Source organism: Xiphias gladius, chromosome 4 (assembly GCF_016859285.1).
Source record: "Xiphias gladius isolate SHS-SW01 ecotype Sanya breed wild chromosome 4, ASM1685928v1, whole genome shotgun sequence".
Classification (NCBI taxonomy): Eukaryota; Metazoa; Chordata; class Actinopteri; order Istiophoriformes; family Xiphiidae; genus Xiphias; species Xiphias gladius.
The window spans coordinates 18545822-18567941 of NC_053403.1; the positions used below are offsets into that span (position 1 = coordinate 18545822).

General features: G+C 42.0%; 1 protein-coding gene across 2 annotated transcripts in view; it reads right to left on the reverse strand.

The window, feature by feature from the left end:
* Nucleotides 1-4800: 4800 nt before the first annotated feature.
* bcl11bb (BAF chromatin remodeling complex subunit BCL11B b) overlaps nt 4801-22120 on the reverse strand; it is a 34870-nt gene continuing 17550 nt past the window's right edge. For both annotated transcript variants that reach the window (XM_040125509.1, XM_040125508.1), the window contains exon 4: nt 4801-9940. In XM_040125509.1, the coding sequence (XP_039981443.1) occupies nt 7875-9940 (2066 nt within the window). In that variant the 3' untranslated portion in view covers nt 4801-7874. The remainder of the gene's footprint in view (nt 9941-22120) is intronic.

Here is a 22120-nt window from a genome sequence, read left to right on the forward strand (position 1 = left end):
ATCTCTGACTCCGCTTCTGTAAAAACCTAACCTAACCTCAAGACCATTAGAAAAAACCTCTTTCTAATGGTCTTTTCAGGCATAGGGACAAATAATGACCCACAGGAGAGAAATGGCAATTACTTCTAGTAAGGTGCCCACTTCACACACCTGTCACAACACAGATGAACCCATCATAAAAGAACAGTGGAGAGGGACAAAAACAAGGGAGTTCTCCCTCGGTGACTCTTCAGCTTTCATAGTCTATCCTCTTTTTCAGCTCAACTATTAAGACATAAAGGGGTCAGTCCCCAGACAGTTCCATCCTTTATCCCTCCCTCACACACTCATCTGGCATCCTCCTGTGCGAGCTGATGTGAAGGTGGAATCTGGTTCGACTTAGCCATGTGGCAAATGTGGCAAATGTAAGCCTAAACAAACATGTATTTCACATGTCTAACTGGCCAGGGTTATATGAGGAAATAATTTGCTCATAAAATTCATAGATCTTCATACTTTAGTGTTATTCCTTCAAGTGTTTTATAGCTCCCTCTTAAGATAATGAAACAGAAATAAAATCAAATGGAAAAAAGATCTAAGCTTTATTTACAGCTGTTCACATCAGTGTGATTTCTTTTGATGAGATTTGGTCATTTATTGTCAAGTTTACCCAATTTATCTGTCTAACCTCACACACTCAATTTGAAGTGCACAAATCCTTTATTTTCAGCAGAGATTTTTTGAATTTGAATACCTTTGCGGTATGAAAACCATATCATTAAGTAAACCACAGAAATGGAGGAGACATCAGATTTCCATTGCCATGTACAACTGCTTAACTCTTGACTTTTTGCATAATATGCAGGATGTGCACAGACCAGTGTTAAAATCTACCCCCAGCCATTGCAAACGGCCCAATTGCCTTGTGATTAACGCACAATAAAAGAATGTGATGGCTTAAAGAAGCAGCAGGAAAAGCTGCCCAGTGAAAGATGGGTGTACGGTGCACTCTATAATTAAGCCAGTCTGCACTTGATGAAAGTAGATCACACTGGCGGGCCATGGCTTCACAGCCAGTTTGTTTTTACGACATAATTACAGTCCAAATCAAATGAGAAGATTTAATATTGCACCATGACAAGCATGTGTCCAATGTCAACAATGACACTGACCCCCCTGAGGCAATGTGTGTATGTGTTTGAATGGGGGTGGGGGGTTCAGGAAGCCGACAGCAGAGCTTCCCCACTGCGGTAGCTATCTACCTGTGTCTGGGCCCACCTGGGAGGTCTGACACCAATGGTATTACACTGACAATGGGACAGAGCGTAGGAGAGAGAAAAAAGAGCTGGTCTGAAATAGAAAGAGGGGAGGAGAAGGGGAGAGGGAGGGAATAGAACTTGCGAGGAACAAAAAACTGAGAAATGAGAATAGATATAAGTGAGGTTATGGCAGTGAGCAATCGATGAAGAGACTGAAAGAAAACAGAAGGAGAACCAGCAGACTTAAATATGCAGACAGTGAGGGTGTGGCAGGAGTACAAAGATAAACAGACGTCTTGCTTGACTGTGTCTCCGTGGCAAGGTGACGGCCAGTGTTTAGGAGAACTTGTGCTGTCATGGCCTCCTGAGTTGTTCTAGTGATAAAAACAGGATCAGTTGAAGGGAAATCAGCATTAAAGGGGATCACATCAAGTGTCTCCACAGTCATGTGCCTCTACTCTTCCATATTGTTGTTTGCAATGCAGGTGAGTTTTAAAAAATAAAGGAAACTATAACATCTACTTTTGATTCTAGTTTTCCTATAGTTAGGGAATTGTCTGATTATATGGGAGGCAATTATAGCAACTCTAAGTTGTCATTTCCGTTTTGAGAGGATTGCCGTTTTGATTCTTGACAACATGGTTGCACCGTAAATGACCAAAACCTCCCACTGGGTGGCTTCAATGATTTTCCTCCCTCTAGATTTCCTGTCCTTTAGTACATGCTTGACATGACCACAAAGCCTTTGTTCCTCTGGGTCAGATTCTCCGAGAAGAGAGAATCTTCCCAAGACACAGCTGTTGAGTGACCACTATCAACCACACTGGTCTCTGTCTCCTGACCACCCCTCTAAATTGCTCTTCAGCTCTGTCTCCATCCTCCCTCTACTTTTTTCCCCCTGTTCCCAAGAGCAGCCAGCTGGGCTGGACTTACTCTGGGCGCTGTGTCACAGGGCGAAGCCCGGTCTGCTTGTTGGGCGGGCAGCATCATTTGACTGGGTACTGGTCAGGGCCGGTAGATTAGTAACTGGATATCTACAGAGAGGCCAGTGGGGCCTGAGCCCTGTTATCCAGTGGTAAGTAGGGTATCTGCAGTGGCCTTGTGGATCTGTGTGGCCCAGGACTTGAACCGCAATTCCTGCTGACACCCTGTTCCCCAAGGAGGTGGTTTTACTCCAAACCATGATTTCCCATCTACCACCTCGTGATTCTCTGTCTGTGACTATAGGGCCTCTGCCTAGTGCTTTCTGGTAAGAAAGAAGCCTAAAAGAGCGCTTTTTAAAATCATGTCACATGTGAACTGCGCAAGTTGGAAGAAGTGACCAGAATGGGTCTGTGAGCCCATTTTTGTGTGGCCTTCGATTATATGGAGAGTAGCCCTAGATAATAAACCGTTCAGTACAGGTATACGGTCCTAACAAAATAAGTTGTATGATAAGATGTTATAGGTTGTAATATGATTCACGGTTTTCAAGAAAAATACACAAAAATACACAGCATGTCAATTTGATAAGAAAAGTAATGCCATACAGATTGTCCCCTTTACGTGTTTTCAAAAGGTATATGAAAAGTGAGAAATAAACTGAGCAGAGAGGATCATTTGACATCATGAGCTTTGATAATTCTGTAACCTTTTTTGAATAATTAAAAACATCCGCAGCCACTCATCATCTGCAGAGAGTCATGCTATTCTAAATGTTATGTAAATAATTATGCCATTGCTAGGATAAGAGCTGTGGTAATGTGACAGCTTCTCAACATGCATATTTCTGCTGACCAGAAGACCAGAATCATCAACATGGCACCCAGATGTCAGCCTTCAGTCACAAACACACATACACACACTGTTGAAAAAGTCACAATCAGTCAGATCCCTCCTACAAACAACAAATCCTCCAAATATGATCTGCGTAATCAATCTGTAGCTACTTGTTTGATTATTTTCAGAATATTTTGATATAATAATTCAATTTTTATAATGAATCATGCATAATTTTGAGACACCAAGACACTTCCTGGGTTGTGTGTGGCAAGAGCTGGCAAGAATTCCTCCTGATTTGACTTTCTCACACAACCCGCCTTACACAAGCCTCCTTTCCTTTCTTTACTCTGTTATCTCCACTCTATTGTTGTGTCTCTTCTCTCCCTTCTTGTGCTCTGTCTTTGAGTGAGCACACACACAAACACACACACACACATATACACACAAACACACTGTACATTTCTGCGCATACTATTTCTGTTATGCTATCCAATGGCACTGGAGGCTCAAGCATGGACAGGCTTGACTGCCATTGGCTTAATACTAAGAAATACCTGATGGGTCCCCGTAGTCATGCCAGGACTCATTTATGATCATCAAACTGTCAACCACTACCTTCAGAAATAAAACCTAATGTAATGCCAAATAACTGCAAGCTAGCAAGATTCCTCAGTGACAACGACTTAGGCATTTCTTCAATTTCAACCATAAAAACAACAACCTTTAGACTTCACACTAGAGTGATCCAACATCCATTGCTGTTTTGAATTCCCTATAATGACTAAAAAACTGAGGAGAGACAGCTTTGATTATATGTTTTATTACACTGGAATCGTGTTTTCTGGCATACATTCAATGAACATTTTAGTGTTTGAAAATGTGAGTTTGTAGCTGCTCATTGAAGCCACATTAAGGTATCATGTTTTGAACCTTACATAGAAGGGATTTATCTCCTACATTCATGTCTTACTTGAATTGGACAGCATCAGAAAAGCATGAATTTAAAATTTTTGTCGAGCAAAAACAGGCTTGATGCCTTTATGATGCACCTACTGTATCTCAGAATGATACTACAACTTAACGCAAGACAGCATCAATGTAAATGCAGTAGTTTAAAGTTATCATATACTCATATACTGCTATATATAGATTATATGTTAAAGTGATATATCTTTTTATAATCAATCTTCTTTACATAGATTTCTAATAATCCGTTCCTATTCCACAATAATCAAAATAAACAACTGGAGAAATGTAGCATTTTTTATTGGTTTATGTATGGTTTATGTACATTTTGTACATGTGTGGGTCAGCCTCTGTTGGTGGTCAGTTGGTAGTAAAATGGAGTTTTTTAATGCCAACATCAGATTAGAGGTCATACAAAATCATTGGCAGCAGTTTATGAAGGCTTGAATGTATTACTGTTTATGCCGTAGAAATGCATAATACACTTGTGTGAGATGTAGAGATGTAGCTATTTCTTCCCAGTTTTCAGTGCATGCTGGCTGAAGTAATATTTTTATTTTTATTTAATCTATTACAGATATAAATATGAATTATCTGTCACCTCAGATGTGGTATATCACAAGATGTGGGCTAGCAGGAAGCTTTGTTTAAAGTTATATTAGTTACAGTATAACTGAACACTAAAACCATTAGTGGTCCTTATAGCTGTTGCAATATAGGTTGTTATTTTGTGTGATGGTATAATGTTCAAGGAAGAAGGTGAAATAATCAGAATGAAAAGTTGCTTCAGTCATAGAGAATTGCAACATTTATTGAAGTGTTGGCTTTCTTGTATTGATTTTTCAACACATTACAAAAATACATATATGTTCAAAACAGCAGATGTGTACTGTTCTGAAATCACTTTTTTCACAATGATGCACTCCCCCCAAAAAGAACAAGGAAACTATTTTGTACAAAGTGTGTAAGTGAAAGTTGTGAAAAGTGAAATATGAAAATGTATTTAAAATTACAGCTGTAAGTGCCATCACAAGACCTTCAGCCAACCATGAGAAAAAACAGCAAAAAACTTAATGTCCATGGATGTCTCATAGAATGAATTTGGAAAAACATTCACTCACAAACCATTGTATTCTCCTGCCAAAGATTCAGCTTTTAGGTTAATTTTTCTCATTTTTTAAATTATTTTATTTTACATCCTTGAGGGATAGTTTCACCAAACCAACAGGAACGTCATTCAAAAAAAAAATTAGAATTAAAAAATTAAAAGAAAAGACTGAAGAAAACAAAAGTCAATAATGGCACCACTCTTATTAGAAAAAAATAATAATCTGGCATGATTCTGCAATATTACATTTAAAAAAGCGTCTTCCCATACAGTGAACAAGTAATCATACAGAAACATATTCATGAAGATAAAATCCCTCCACCAGGATAATATTACAAAACTGCTATGGCATTCAAAAACAGTTGAAAGATCATTGGAGAAAACAATACTTTATTATCATTTTAAACACTTACACAGAGTATTTCATTAATGGCATACTTCAACACTGTAAACATATTGTAAGACTGAATGTCCATGTGTGATTTGGATCTCTGTCAGGGTTCCACTGTTCATTTCAATGGGATATATTTCATTGCTGTATGGCTCATTTTAGCCTAATTCTGAACTGAATATTCTTGGAATTAATCCACTATGCATTTATGACAGGACTTTGAGTTTTGTACTCATGCATCAACATGTGTGAGCAAGCTGAACTTAGCTCTTCAGCCGATCTCACTTCTTGTGTTAATTCACTAAAATATATTGAACTGTGTGGTGGAGAGCTGCTGTGACCTTGACATAATTTCCTTTCTAAAATAACGAAAAGAGGAATTTGCATTGAAGGTACACTGTATTCCTTTTTTCTATTAAAATGAAATGCTGCACATAAAACCTGACAGCACGCCAAAAAAGTAGGTCAAACTTTCAAGTGAAGATAATTTTGATAACTGAGAATTGCAGTAGCAAAATGAAAGATGTAGTCTCATTCTCTTTTCATGTGGCTTCCTCCTTCTCACGGTCCTTCTGTCTCACTCTGATGGTCCTTTATAAGATGTGACCACTAGATGTGCATTTGCGTACAAAAAAAAACAAAACACACACAATTTTCATATGCTTCCAATTTCATTTGAATGACTCTTCTCCCTGGTCAAGGTCTCGCCCTCTCTCCCTCCATTTGTTTCTCACATGTCTTCATTTCTCAGCTCCAAACTTTCATTCCACCCTAAAAATAGCCCCTACTCAAGGTCGCCCAGCCATTCCCCCAGTGTAACTGTGCTCAAAATTATCATAACTCATATAGCCTTCTTTTTTTTGCACCAGATTCATTTCAGGATGAATGATGCAGAAAATAAAAACCATAATCCCCAAAAGTCACAAACATGCACAGTGTCTCAAAATCTGTTACTGGGAGTTAAACCCATATCACTTTGTGAGGCGAATGAACAGGCTTCCTTTTAAAAGCCGCGCTAATGCATGAATCTGAGCTAGTGAACTGTGAAAAGACGCCGTCGGAGTGAGGCTTAGAGCACACTGCAGAGAGAAGAACACATACGCTAACACATATTGATATGAATTTCATTTGAAACCATTTTGTCGGTCCTAAGGGGACAGGGGAAGTCAACCTGGGTCAGAGAGAGAGATGCCATGCCAGACACGAGAGGGAGATAGAAAAAGATTCAGAAAGTGTTACAACTGTTGAAGTAGCTTTCAGTTAACAAATTGCCTTTGAGTAAGCACACATGAGTTGGGGGAGTGGGGGAGGTAATCAAGTGGGTTTGATAAAGCAATAATGTATGGTAGTTACACTTAGCATATACTGTAGATGATGCAAGCAGCTGGTCCTCTGATTGTTTAATTTTAGGCCATCTTTCACGTACAGTCAGGGCAACTTTAATATATAAAAAAAGAAAATATTTACAAACAATAAACAGGACTGTTCGCCTTCTCACATTAATCACAAGTAGTCTTAACTTATTCAACATATTAAATATGTTGCTTTAGTCCTACATAGGGAATGTTCTGAGTGTCAGTTAAGGGTACCTCCATTAAGTGCAGCCTTTATTTATGTCCTGACTGAAGCAAGGACAGTCATACATTAACTACATTTTGATTAAATTCACATGCCAATATTTAAAAAAGGACAAATTCCCTGAATAAATTAAAAGTAACTTATCAGGTCTATAAGACAATGTTGGATTTTTAAAATCCAGCATGATGTTTTATTGTCAGGTTGACATTCAGTGCTTTAGGCCTGTATGAGGGAATGGATTGTAGTCCGCTGCTGCAGTCAATATAGAAAACAATTATTTTTACTTTTAAAAGCTAACTGCTTCACACAATTTTACTCTCACATGATAATAAGCTTCCTTAAAGGAAATAAAGAAAATTTGTATTAAGGGTGACTTCTTTCCAGTTATCGCATTTTAGAAAAAAAAATTTTTTTTTAGCACATTTCAAAACTAACTCCATATGAAATCCCACAAAGATGTACCTGCACATGCCAAATATCATTACAAAAATCCAATAAATACAGAAATTATTGCACAGTAGAAAGGCTCCATGGATTCCTAACTGATAAAATCTTCAGACAGATTGCCAAGAAACACCAAGTTGGGAATTCCAGACAAGTTCTCATTAAAGTTTCCCTTTGTTTATATTCTCAGGTGGCAGTTTCTGTGACAAGAAAAAAAGATGAACATCAATCAGTCTCAATTTTTTTAAAGAGGGAGATTATCCAGCCAAGCTCCATAGCTGAAGAATTGGCAATAGGGAATTTGTGTGTGCATGTGTGTGAGCTTTTGTATGTGTATGTGAGTGTTTGCTTGAGTACACTGTAGGCTGTATAACTAATGGTTGCTGTCTTAACCTCTGTCCGCCTGCTCTAGTTTGACCTCACTGGCCATCAAATGTTCGCCATGCCATTTCTTCATGTGTTTCTCCAGTGTGCTGTAGACACTGAAGGGCATGTGGCAGATGTCGCAGCGGTATACCTCTTTTCCAAATTGCCCATGGGTCTTCATGTGGCGTGTCAGCTTGGAGCTCTGGGCGCAGGCGTAGCTGCACAGGTCACACTTGTAGGGCCGTTCCCCCGTGTGGCTCCGTCGGTGCACCGTCAGGTTGCTGCAGTTCTTGAACACCTTGCCGCAGTACTCACAGGTGTCATTCCTCCTCTCCTTGGAGCTCGGGGGCCTCCCTGGTCCTGGTCCCCGCAGGAGGTGAGGAGTGCTGCTGCCACTTCGGCCCGAGGCACTCCCTCCTTCCATCAGCTCACCAGGCGGGGTGGAGAAGCGGAGGCTTCCTGTCTCTGAAGAGGAGTGCTCTGAGGAGGTGGCGAATGGCGACTGACGGGAATCGGTGAATCCCAAGAAGGGTTCTCTGATGAAGTGTCGTGAAGCAGCGTAGCCAGCCAGGAGTTGAGAGTAGACATTCTCCGGGGAGATAAGGGGTATGGTTGGAGGAAGCTCCAGCTGTTCCTTCTCAATCTTGATCCTCTTGTTGTTGGAGGGGCTCGGGCTGGTGATGGGGGTGGGCCGACGCTGGAATAGCCCAGGGAAGGAGTCTGCTTCAGATACACTAATTCTGCCATTCATCACAGGCCTCTGGTCCTCCTGCTCATCTCGCTCTCTGTCCTGCTCCCTGTCATTTTCTCTTTCTCTTTCTGCTTCACCCCTCTCTCCACCATCTCCATTAGGTTGTCTCTCCAGGCTTCTCTTATTAGGGTTAAGTCTAAGGTGATTGTCCACATGGTTGTACGGGTGCATGATGCCCACCCCGCCACTGTCACTTACTCTATCCCTGCTCAGGGGCTTCTCCACGGGAGACTGTCTTGGGCCATTCTCCCTATTCTGGCTGAACTCCTGTGAGTCCTCACTTAAGTTGGAATCTGGCCGACTTCCATTCCTCAGCTCTTCCTCCTCTTCCTCTTCCTCCTCTTCTTCTTCCTCCTCTTCATCCTCCTCCTCCTCATTGTCCATCCCCATCCCTCTTGAATCTCCCTCTCTACTCTTCTCTTCACCCTCTCCTCCCTCTCCTCTATTTCCCTGTTCTGGGGAGCCACTCATGGACCCAGTCTTGTTGTGCATATGTGTCTTCATGTGCCTTTTAAGCTTGCTTGCCTGGGAACAGGCGTGGTCACATAGATGACACTTGTATGGCCTTTCTCCTGTGTGACTGCGCCTGTGGACAATCAGGTTGCTCTGGAACTTGAAAATCTTGCCGCAGAACTCACAGGATTTAGCTTTTCCCGGGGCCTGGTTCTGACCCTGCGTGTCAGGAGGGCTGGAAGAACCATGTCCCCCCTGAGAGGTGGGTGGCTGTGGGGCGTAGGTCAGAAATGCTGGGGGCTTGGCGCCAGGCTGGAAAAGCGTGGGACTAAGCAGGCGGTGCATGGGTGGCACACGATTGGGTGAGAGGGGGGGTGTGGGCCCCCCATTATTGGTCGTGTTGCCTGCCAGTTCCCTCAGACGTCGGGAGAAATCCATGGAAGGAGGCTCCATGGGGGTCATCCGCATCACTCTCTCAAAGGCACTGGGGTGCTGGGACAGCAGCCCCATCTCCTCTGGACCTAGTCGCTCTAGAGGAGGTCTTGGTGGAGGTGGAGGGCTGACAAAGGGTGGTGTTGCAGGTAGCCGGGTCTCCATGTAAGCTGGAGGAGGGGGATGTTCCCTGAGCAGGGGTGCGGCCATGCGGAGGAGGTGGAATGGATTGTTTGTGTCACCGAGGAAAGTGGGGAGAGGAGAACGGGGCAGGGCATCAGCACCTGGGGGTGGAGGCAGAGCCATGCGGGGAGTGAGGGAGCAATTGGCTGGGTGGTTGTCCAGGTAGATGCGGATGCCATGAGTGTGCTGGGCATGCTGAAGCAGGAACCAGGCGCTGGTGAAAGTCTGCTTACAGGTAGTGCAGATGTAGCTGGATGGCTCATCTTTATCTGTGGACCAAGAGAAATAAATAATTAATGTTGTACAAACAAAATTCAAATAAAATATGCAGAAAAAAGATTTTATTCAACATTTTAAACCAGCATATGGCATGTTTATTAACAACCTGTGTGCATATAGGTGGAGTTATGTTTAGGAAAATGAATTGTAAAGTTATATCACCTTTCTCTGTGTGTCTATGTATGAGGGTCTACTATGGGCTTTGTCTCTGTTCATATGAAATTTTGAGAGTGTGTGTCTACAGGCTAATGCAGATGGCAGATACTGCCCTAAGGCCATGACACATTATGCTAATTCTAATGCCAGCTAGGCTTTAATACACAGATCCATCTCGTCTACTCTGTCATTTCCATATGGAGACAGGGGAGGCAGCTATGGAAAAAAAAAACACACCAATAGGGGGAAAAGGAAATATGGGAGGGGGAGGGAATAAGGGTGAGATGTGGCATTAGAGAGAAAGAGACACACAAAAGGAGAGACAGAAGAGGTGATGGAAATGATGTGTAAACAGTAAAGACCCCTCCGGTCTTAACAGCATCCACATTAAATAAAGCTCTACGTCACTAGTATAGTAATAACAGTAATAACAAGTACAAGTACACTAAAGTGATCTGTTGTGGCGGCACAAACATACACACACACAAACTGTACGTCATTCACTAACAAATTGCCCCCTTAAATGGCGTGACTTAATAATGCCAAATGAATCTATCAGTCACTGTAGCATGGCCCTGTCAGCCTGCTTGTGACTCATAAAAAGAGCTGGGGTTGGGAATCATCTAATTCAACACAGGCTGCGATGAAGAGGCATTTCCACAGTCTTGTGTTTGCTTGCAAGGCATCTGCATCTACTTTATCATCAGCAGCTACCGCAAGAGGAGTCAAGTTGGTTTGGAAAACAAAGACAGAGAAGTTACTCTTGCCCAAAGTCTTATGTGATCAAGAAAAGAGCCCTTAAGATGGCTGACTGTCTCAAAGCCACCCATTGTCATGGAATGTAAAACACACATGCAGACACTGATACGTGCACAGCAATATTTTCTTTTCACTTTTCTTCTCCATCTCCCGCCTCTCTCACAACACACTTGGGTACACTCACAAATTCACATGCACACACTTGTACCACGCAGAACAGATGAGCGAAAGCTGATGTTGGATCAGTGTCTAGTACAGGAAGCTGATTTGGCGGTGTGATTGGTTCAGCTTTCCCCAGGGGAGACAGGGTCAGAAAAAGTTAATGAGGGGCTCATTTACTGATTCTGTCTGTTTTTCTCTGCTATTAGTGGGGCTCTGGTGCAGCAGTCACTCTCACTGTTTGTGTGGGGTGGGACATGACCTGACTCCTGCTACTAACGTGTGTGCATGAGCGTGTGCATGTGCATGTGTATGGACACGTATGTGAACGTAATTTTTGAGCATGTATGTGTGTGTGTCTGTGTGTGTATGTGTGGGGCGAGTGGCGGGCTGCCTGCCCATGTTTAGTTTGGCTAGACTTCACACGGCCGCTTGGCAGCAGAGAGCTGGACAGCTTAACAGCTTGGATGGGGAGAAGAGAGTGAGAGAGGGAAGGGAAAAGGAGGATGAGAGGGGGTAAGAAGAGGGGTGGAGGGACTTTAAGGGCCAGACATGCTTGAGCACACATGCATATACACACACGTACACACTGACACACGAGACTATTTACATGCCCCGAGAGACAGAGTCGGGTCTATAGCCTTGGGAGCTGTATAATCCCATCAACACACGATGATCAATATGAACTGAAGATGTGAGATTGGGAGGGGGACTGATGATCACGTTAAATTAATCAAATTATGTTTTTTTTCTTTTATCTGTATTTTTTTGCACACATGGCCTCATCAATACTACAAGCTATCATATACCACCACCCCCACCACCACTACAGCAACACATTTGCACCTTGTCATATCTTACACAGCTGAGCCATATGCTGTTAAAGGAAGCATGGCAGCTAATAGCTAGTCGCAGCTGATGGCTACTGCCTAATGACAGCCTAAAACAAATTTTATCAACTTCCCAAACAAGCAAGCGTGGAGGGGGGGGTGACACTGGAATAGCAAATAAGGGAATCAGAGATAAAGCCTCAACAAGGGCATCTCTAGGGACAGGTATCTCGATCACACTGAGCTGTGGTTTGCTTGTGCCACATCAGCTCCATTTCCAATTCTTCTGTTTGCCCAAATTTAAAATTTTCTGGTTCTAACCAACAGAAAGGTAACTGGTAAACCCAAACCTGCATGCTGCAAAATCTCCCTTTAGAAACCAATGTGATACCTACCTATGTTTCTCTATATGACTATGAGACACAAACACACACACTCACACACACATACTTTGCATAAATATAAACACACACTTTAGGTTGCAGACTTCCTCATTCCATTCTTTCCTCTCACACACACACACACACTTGCACATATTCTGGGACAGTGTGAATATTTGTCGCTGCTCAGTGCTCCAGCCAATAAAAGCATTCATTAAAGAATTATGGTGGGTTGTGTCATGCCTCAGTTTGTGGTAATTGCAGTCCTCTGCCTGACAGCCAGACACTGCTGACCACCAAGGTCAACTATCAGTTAGAATAGTTACATTCTCCTCTGCACGCAGTCACTGATGCCGGACCTAATCGCCCAATTTACTCTGGCACACCACATGCACACAGACACACATATAGTGACACACACACTGTTCTGTCAAAATGACTGAGATTACAGGTTAAATGAAATGGAGTCACAACAGGATTCTGTGATATGGTGCTGCATTACACACTGAATTTCACTGCTTTTCTTCATTTAGCTAGCAATACACCTGTAAATACTACAGTGTGATGGGATTCACCTCGAAAAAACTCACTATCAGTTACAGTATATTTCTGCCCAGGTGTCCACCCAGGCAGAGTTTTCCATGAAACAGAGACACACAATACAAGCCTGAGACCAGCACAGGGGGGCAGCTCTTTGCCCTGTACAACAAAACGAGTGCTAAGGGCCAGGAGGCCTGGAGGAAGTTATTAAAACATTGGCACATGCGTGGAGGTGAGGTGGGCCAGTAATAATGCTCTCCTTCTCTCCTGGGTTGGTTTTTTTACTAAACCACCAGGCCAATTAACCCAGTCTTCAGGGACTAAGATCTGAGCTTTACATCAGATTTTATTCTTTCCAGATTGCCTTTTATAGCCATTATTTTTTCTTTAAAAGTACAAACAAAATGCCAGTGAATGATGGGGAGCCATGGTATTGGCTGTTCGCATATGGCCAGTGTAGAAAAGTTGGTGTGAGTTTGGCGGGGCTGAGGTAGACACCAGGCATATGGTGCAGACATGTGGATTTGTGTTTAATTTAGGAATTCACATATGCCATCCCTCCAGCATGAGTCCAATTTATACTTCGGAGCATGAGCTCCTTCCATTTATATTACACTTACATTTTAAGGCCTTTATCAGATGCTCTAATCCAAAGGGACTTATAATAAGACCACAGAAGAATAACAAAAATCCACAAGCTCAGCCTTCGACAAGATGGGCAAACTAGAGCTTTGCAGCTGACAGTGAAAAGTTAGTCGATGGTAATGAATGCTCAATGATGCCAAATTTACTATCTCAAAGCTCAGGGAAAAAAATAATTGAAAATAAGTAGAATTTGAATGCTAGCCCACCAACTTCTCGACCGTACAACATTCAGGGTGAAAACAAGGTGAAAAATATTACATTCAAGGAACAAAGTTTGGAGTGTGAAGAATAATGTTGCTTTAGTGCAGAAACAGAAGACAATGAAAGTTCTGGTTGTTAATGAAGAGGTGAGTCGGGAGGCAGAGGATATGCTACAGTAGGTGTCGCATGAGTGTTAATGTGTAGGTGTGTACCTATATGTGTGTGTGTGCACTGCAGCATTCCTGTGGTTCAGGTTCGCTGTACTGCTCCAACATTCCATCAAGGGCGACAGAACTCCACAGCGACAGATTTGCATACAGAACAAAGCCGCCCGCAGGCTAGGCCACTGGGACAGAAACCTGCCCCTGCAGCCCCTCCTCTCCTCTACCCTCTCTGTGCATGCACACACACTCTGACAAACACACACGTGCACCAGCCAGCACAAGCCCACAAGGAGTAAGCGTGTGTGCACCTGTCAGGGGTTAGCTGACACCTCTACTGCTGGCAAAGCAGCTCCTCATTAGCATGGCTGTGATCTAGGGGTCCCCAGGGGTCCCAGCCTCCTCTCCTCACCCCCCTGTCCCCACCTCTGCTCCTCTCCTCCTCCTCACATCTCCCATCCGTCCCTCCTGCTCCTCCTCCTCCTCCTTCTTCTTCCGTGATCCACTCGCCTCTGCTCTGATGGCTTGTTTGTCATAAAGGGGGCTAATCAGGAGACATGGGGCCACACAGATCAACTGTGTGTGTGTGTGTGTGTGTGTGTGTGTGTGTGTGTGTGTGTGTGTGTGTGTGTGTGTGTGTGTGTGTGTGTGTGTGTGTGTGTTTGTGTGTGTGTTTGTGTGTGTGTGTGTGTGTGTGTGTGTGTAGTTGTGTTTCACAGGGAATAGGGGCTTCGGATGGTAAACCATGGCTCTGGCGAGCAGCAGCTGACTGTCACACATATGTAGTCAAAGAAAAAGGGAGATGGAGAGACAGAGAGAAGGAGAGCGACTGTGGAGGGTGGCAGTAGCAGGCAGGGGGTAAGGCTCTCACACAGTGTGACTGGCTCCATGCTAACTCAAACCAGCTTTGGCCTGCTAACCATATACATCTGTGTGTGAGTGTATGTGTGTATGTGTGTATGCGTGTATGCATGTGTATGTTTGTGTGTGTGTGTGTGTGTGTGTGTGTGTGTGTGTGTCTGTCTGTGTTTGTGTATGTATGTCTGTGTGTATGTCTGCAGCCAATATGACCAGCTGAAATGCCTGTAGCCCAAGAGAGGATTTAAAGAAACAGTGCTCCTTAATGTTTTTGCTGTAAAGTGTATGGGACTGAAATCAAAGTTCAAAATATTTTCTTTCACTTCCTAATTATATTAATCTCTTCAATTTTCTTTCTCTCCCTTTCTTCTCTTTCTCTCATGTACACACTAATCACCTGTACTAGGTATCTGTGTACTCCAGCTTGACCCTCATGCCTCCTGGGATGCAGGTCAAATTAACAATAAAAGGGATCAGGTATCTCCAACAACTTGATCACAGGCATGAACACCGACATTGAGTGAGTCCAGCTGTACAACAATGCATGAGTGGAAGGGGCTCTCATGTAGCACGACCAAGGAAGCATGTTGCTGCCATGAGGCAAGCTATCCCAGCTAGGGCACAGGGGATGCGCTATGAAAAATAACTGGAAAGACCTCTCTGTCAGTAAAGAGCTATGACTCTTGGCCCGGCTTCTAGGACAAAGAAGGAAAAAGAGGGAGGGAGAAGAAGGGAGCGATATAGACAAAAAAGATAGAGAGAGAATGAAAAGAAAAAGGGAGCTCCATAAAGTGCATTAGCTGAGCCCTCAGTGGCATTTTTCTAAGCCTGACTCATCGCCATCAGCTGCTAACTGGTCCCAGTGCCTGTATGTGTATGTGCACAAGTGTGTGTGTGTGTGTGTGTGTGTGTGTGTGTGTGTGTGTGTGTGTGTGTGTGTGTGTGTGTGTGTGTGTGTGTGTGTGTGTGTGTGTGTGTGTTTGTGTGTTTGTATGTGTTTTGGGTTATGTGCACACTCTTGTGGGGTCTGCTGTCTATCATGTGATGCTGACAAATGGATGACACTCAGTCGTGCTTGTGGTTGCAAGAAGATGTAAGAGAGAGGAGCAAGATGGAGGAGAAGATGAAAGAAGGAAAGGAAGGGTGGTGGGAGAAAAAGAAAATAAGAAAAGAGGGAAAGACAGTGGAAAAAAGAGAATTGCAGGCAGTATGTTTTTCTTTATCACCTACATTTCCATTTTCAATAGAAGTACAAGTACTTAATCTCTCATTCCATTAGCTACCCATTTTACTATGACACAGCAGGGAAAGCAAATGACATAAAATCAAAAAAAGGATGCAATTGCATCATTACTAGGGGTGCAAGCGTGTTGAATGAAAAGAAAAATCTACCACTGATAAACAGAATAATTAGTGGGTCAAATATTTTAAGGTAAATGTCCCCAATGATGCAGCAAATTAAATAAAAAACAAAATGTTTGGATAGGTGATGGCATCAAATGACAAAAAAAACAAGCTGCTTTGACAATGAAATGGAGACTGACATTGTGGACACACACAATGTTTGTCTGCGGTTTTACATCCAAATGAGCTCCAGTTATACCCCTCAGGGACTCTCACTTTGTCCAGAAAGTCAATTTCCTATTCACTGGCAGTGAATAGGAAATTGACTTTGACATATGAGTGACATGCGAATTTGTGGGTTTATTAAATTTTTCATCGGAGCAATCATTTTACACAAACAGTCCATGTAATGTATTGTGTTGTTTTTTAAGAAAATGAAAATGTGGCTTTATTTTTTCATCATTGACGGATTAATTTAACAAAAGCAAATCGTTACACATAGGGATATAGTGCTCATCTCACTCCAAGGTTGCACCTTCTGCAGTGACATATCACACTTTTATATGTGAGCGCCTTCAGTTCATCTTACCTCTGTGTGTGTGTGTGTGTGTGTGTGTGTGTGTGTGTGTGTGTGTGTGTGTGTGTGTGTGTGTGTGTGTGTGTGTGTGTTTGGTGTGTGTGTGTGTGTGTGTGTGTGTGTGTGTGTGTGTGTGTGTGTGTGTGTGTGTGTGTGTGTGTCAGAGAGACAGAGAGTATGAAAAGAGAAGAAAAGGAAAAATGGGGAAAAAAAAGTTGATATTGTGTCTCTGTTTGTGATGTACAGTATGTGTATATATGTATGGATTGTGCAATGTGCAATTTACTGTATGAATGTGTTTGCATCCATATGCCCATGCTCAGTGTGTATATCTTGGTCTACCATTCTTTGACTGGGTGCTATATTCCTAGTAATGGTCCCCAGCTGACTTCTGCCTATTGGTGCCAAGCAGCCAGTCCTACTTAACTAGCAGCCCACAGGAAAATACCACTGTGGCCCTGAATGCATCGCATAAGTCCTTCCAACCCAGCCAGCTCGCTATAAAACTTGACCCTCACATGCTTCAGAAATGGCATACAATCCATTCCAGTGACTGGGAAAGATAACCTGAACTTTTATGAGCTATTTCACTGTTACTCTACAATTTCTCTAGTTTAATATTTAATTCTGGCAATTTAAGGTTGTGAGAGGATACAGTGCTTTTTCCTCATGCTTGAACGCAAAGCATAGGCTGTGAGGCTGGACAGAGCAGAAGCAGTGTTGTATCATTTGACACCATTTTGCAATTTATCTAATTAGTGTTAGCTTACTAAACTGAAGCAACAAAAGGGGAGAGTGTTGAAATTTAAATGGACCAGAGATATTCAGCTCTCTTTATTTGACTGCTACTGCTAGATTTGTGAAAAAAACTACATCTATAAATGACAAAAACTGTGGTTGTATAGGGTGTTATGTACCAAACTTTTTCTTGCCGTGGAGAAGTGACTTCCTGGTGTCTTGTCCCATTATTTTTACACTTTTTGTATGGATTAATGAAATAAGATATAACTAGAATTAGTGAGCTTAAGAGGTGCTGGTAGGCCAATTTTGTTACCTTTGAAAAGAGTCAGGGTAGCTGTTTCCCCCTGTTTACAGTCTATGTGTTAAGCTAAGCTAACTGCCTGCTGGCTGTAGCTTCATATTTAATGTACAGACGTGTGAATGGTATTAATTTTCTCATCTAACTCTCAGCAAGAAAGCAAATAAGCATATTTCACAAAATGTCAAACTTTAAATAATTTCATCTGTAGGCTATGGGTCAATTTTCACCTTGATATAATGTGTAGTACAGCTAAATATGAGACCCTTAAATGATTTAAGACAATTTAAAAAATGAGACAGATGAATTTCTTTTACTGTCAGTATCTGCTGATTACCCACAAATAAATGAACTCTGATCTAAAACTATCAATTGAATATACAAAAGATAGTCAACTCTAGCTTCTATGTGCAATAAGGAAATGTGAGACTGTCCCTCTCTCTTTTTGTTCTTTCCATCTATCTGTTGATCTATCTCTCTTGTCTTATGATACTGTGAAGGCCAGCAGCACAACATTATTAGCCTTGCAACGGTCATGTCTCCAGGTGAATTCTGTTCTCTCTGTAATGGGTCCCAAAACATACTCAGGTGTGTCAAACTGTCTCTTGGCTTGCACTGTCTCTAACATTTAACCTCAGATACTCCACACACACCCGTAAACACATACAAATGCAGACATGTACTGTATAGATTCATCCCTCAACATACACACCCAACACATATTTATGAAGTGAGATGTGAGTGTGTGATGGGGCTGAGTTTGGCCCTAGGCCTCCCCCTGTGGGTTCCATGCGGCCTCTCCCTCTGTCTCTCTCTCACTCTCATTTCTCTCTTTCTCGTTTTCTCTCTGTCTTTCTGGCTGTTATCACGCTGATACATTTCCTGTTCCTGGCACGGCTCCTGCATAGCTTATGGTTAAAGAAAGCTTTCATCTATCCAGTGCCTTTAGGACACACACACACAAAAACACACTCACACCCACACATATACAAGCGCTAGTATGGGCCAGCGCTGCCCCGCCAGACCACAGGCCCAGACAAGCTCCGCTGGCACCAACCACCCTGATAATATCTTAGGCTTTATTTCATTTTGGCTTGCTCTGCTCTGCTCTGGGAGAGACAGACACAGAGAAGAGGGCTTTCTGGAAAAAGTATGAATTACGCCAGTATACAGGGAGAGTGTAGCCCCTTAACCTTGAGCAGTTAACTCCCCTGTCTGCAATGCCATCTATGGACATGACAGTGCAAGCCCTCTTTCATCCAAGAAACAGAAGACAAACTTGTGTTTCTTCCTTTTACTTGTAGATAGTAGTATAGGTTTTATGGGGTAAAGTGAATGTAAAAAAATAATAAAAGTTAATAAAAAACATATTTAAAATGAATAAAGTCTGCTGCAAATTTGTAAGCATCCTCTCATTTAAAGGGTCTGTCCACCCAAAATATTTAAAAAATCTAGCCTGGCAATTAGTTTTGGTTTTATCTGCTTCAGGTTTACTTGCCTCAACCCATCCATACATTTCTGTGTTTCTCACAGCATTGAAAAATTATGTTTGAAATATTCAACATCAGTGTGTGTTTCCGAATAAAAATGTCCCTGGTGCTTTGGATAATCCACAGACGTTGCTGTAAATAGTTTTCACTGAAAAGGGAACTACTTTCTACCAAAAAAACAGCCCCTATAAAAACTGTTCACAGTGCGTTCTGGGGATTATTATTAGTAAGAGGGACACTGTTTCTGGAAAGACATGTTCCTATTAAAATGTCTAAATGTCTTTTCTTTTTTTGGGAGTTGAGCATCACAAATGAGATTCCCTCCGTCTCTCTTGTTTTGGGGCAGAGGCAGAAATCCATGAGATGGATATCTCAAAACCTAGGCAAATTAAACTAAATCTATATGCACAACTAGGTAAGTGAGAAAATTTGTTTTTTTTTTCTCCTAATTAATGTTATTGCAATTTTTTTCACTCAACCTTTACTACTTACAATAAATAGCTACTGTGGATGTGAGTGTCATATAGTGTGTATGAAGGTTGTTAATACTATATTGTTTGTAAACTAGATATTGTTCCTGTTACACCACTGATTTATATTTAAGTGACAAACAAACATAAAAACAGCTTATGCTTGTCATGTGTTTGTCTGTGTATAGTGCTCTCTCTTGCAGTAATTGCTCTAGACAAATAAGTGGATGAAATAAGGGGAATCATAAGTGTACAATGAATGGCTTTCAATATCTCTTGCGGTGAAGCAGCCTGTAAAAGGAAAAATACGGCCATAAATGCTGCCTCCCCGTTTTCTTCTCCCACAATCCCACCCAATCAAAGCAGGATGCTAATAAGATAAGACGAAAGGAACAACAACAGTGTAGCAAGTAGGATTACCCTTGTCTGACTGGCTAACAAGTGCCATCTCTTTTCCTTTTTACAAATACTAATGGTAGCCCCTTTCCTCCGAAAGGCAAATACACGTTACTTTTCAATTGAAAAAAGGGAGAAAATCTCCCCATTTAGTCCTGAAAGGGACATATCATATGTTATTCAGTAATGTGTGGCGGACTGCATAATAAATGAACACACACAGAGAAATGAGGATTTTATCTGCACGTCTGTCCAGAGGAGTGTTTCCAGAGCAGGAGAAAGGTGTATAAGTAGCTCAGCAGGTTCTGGTTTTCGAGGCTTGCATGTATGTGTATTTGAAAGCGTACATACACATTCATAGTTCTTTATAAAATGAGTTATATTAGTCTGCACTGATGAAAGCACATCTGTTATCAAATGTCATCAGCAGTGAGGAGAAGCAAGAGGTGGCTCAAGTAACTACAGTGCAGCAGACAAATTACCTTGATTATAGCTATTTATGCAAAGAACATAAACACATTCACAGATTCCCAGTGACACAGGACAACTTATGGTCCTTAGCAACGAGACCATGAAGTTCACATCAGCACTTCACTCAAAGTTCCACACAAAGCAGCATGTTTGTGATGAATACCAAAGCGCCATCATCACTCTCCATTCGTAGCAGGAACGGGGTGTGAGGTTTCTAATGCCTCTTAAGTAAGGCTGTTAAGGAGCAAAGAGTCCACACATCTGGAAGACACAGTCAGTCGGCACATGCTGAAAGTTAGCGGTGGCGCTCGCAGTCCAAATTAGTGGCGAGTTTTATTCCCCCGCTGTGGTAGGAAAATATCAAATCTGCTGCCATATGAGTGCCATAAAGCTGGCTGTGGATCGTTTGATGCCTTCATGTGGGAGCCTTTTAGCTGTGTGTGTATGTGCGTGTGTCTGTGTGTACATGAATGTGTTTGGTGGGAGATGAAGGCCTTAATGTGAGATCGGAGTCATTGTATGCATGCCTACATGCACATATGTTTCGTGTGTGTGGCTCTTATCTGTGCTTGTACTCCAGTGTGCATGTTTCCATTTTCTACATAAATGTGTGAATGCACATTTCTAACCCTGTGTATGTGTGTGTCAGGTGGCTGTGGCGGTGTGTATGTGCAGCTGTGCCATTTTAGCAGCTCCCTTATAGTCCTAGTTGACCCTGGTGGATATAGCAGACAGACAGACACAAAGCAGAGTCAGACAGCCCCTGGGGTGGTCCTGTTGGAGGTGGAGTGTTATGGGGCCAAAAATACTAGGACCTCATACACAGGCAACAATATGTTTACTATTATTGAATACACACACACACACTCACACACGCATGCACACACACACACACACACACACACACACAGATGTGTATGTGAACCCAAATGCTCATACAGAGACATATAAATGATGAATTAATGACTGCAAATGGGAATTTTTTATTTTTTTTATTTTTTAAGCTAAGGCAAAAGTTTTCTTTTTTTTTGTGTTCTGCTTGTGTGCAAATCTTACAAAAGACAGCAAAACATGTTGCTCACTCTTTCATTGATTTGTTAGAATTAAACACTACTGTTTAGAAATTACAGTGACAGAAAATCACATTTCTGTGCGATAAATTATTCACATTTTAGATTCAGCCAGTGCCTGTCTACATGTAGCCATGCAGGGGTTACTGTAGTTGCTTATACACAGTGAGTCACATGCAGCATTCTGCACAAGGACATGCGGCTATATACATACAAATGCACAAAAACAAACTGCATAAAATGGAAATAGCTGTTCTTGGATGTATCTTGGGTTTTATATTTAAATTATTTTTAAAAAATTGTATAACATTTTTTAAAAAGTAAAATCCAGCCAGGCATGTGTACTGCATTACTAAAGGAAAAAACATTAAAATCTGAAATTCTAAAGGAGCACTCACTATTCTATTTCTAAGCAATGGTACTGTCTAATAAGTCTAGTAATCTATAATGTTGACTGTATAGAACATAGCCAAGGCCCCCGAATCTATCTCTGTTAAATACCACTAATATCACCACAATATCTTTTTTTCGCACTTTGTTTTTTTCTTTTCACCTACTGCAACGTAAAAGCGGAGAAAAGAAACACACGAGAAGGAGATACTGTATCATGAACGAGTGTGTGCT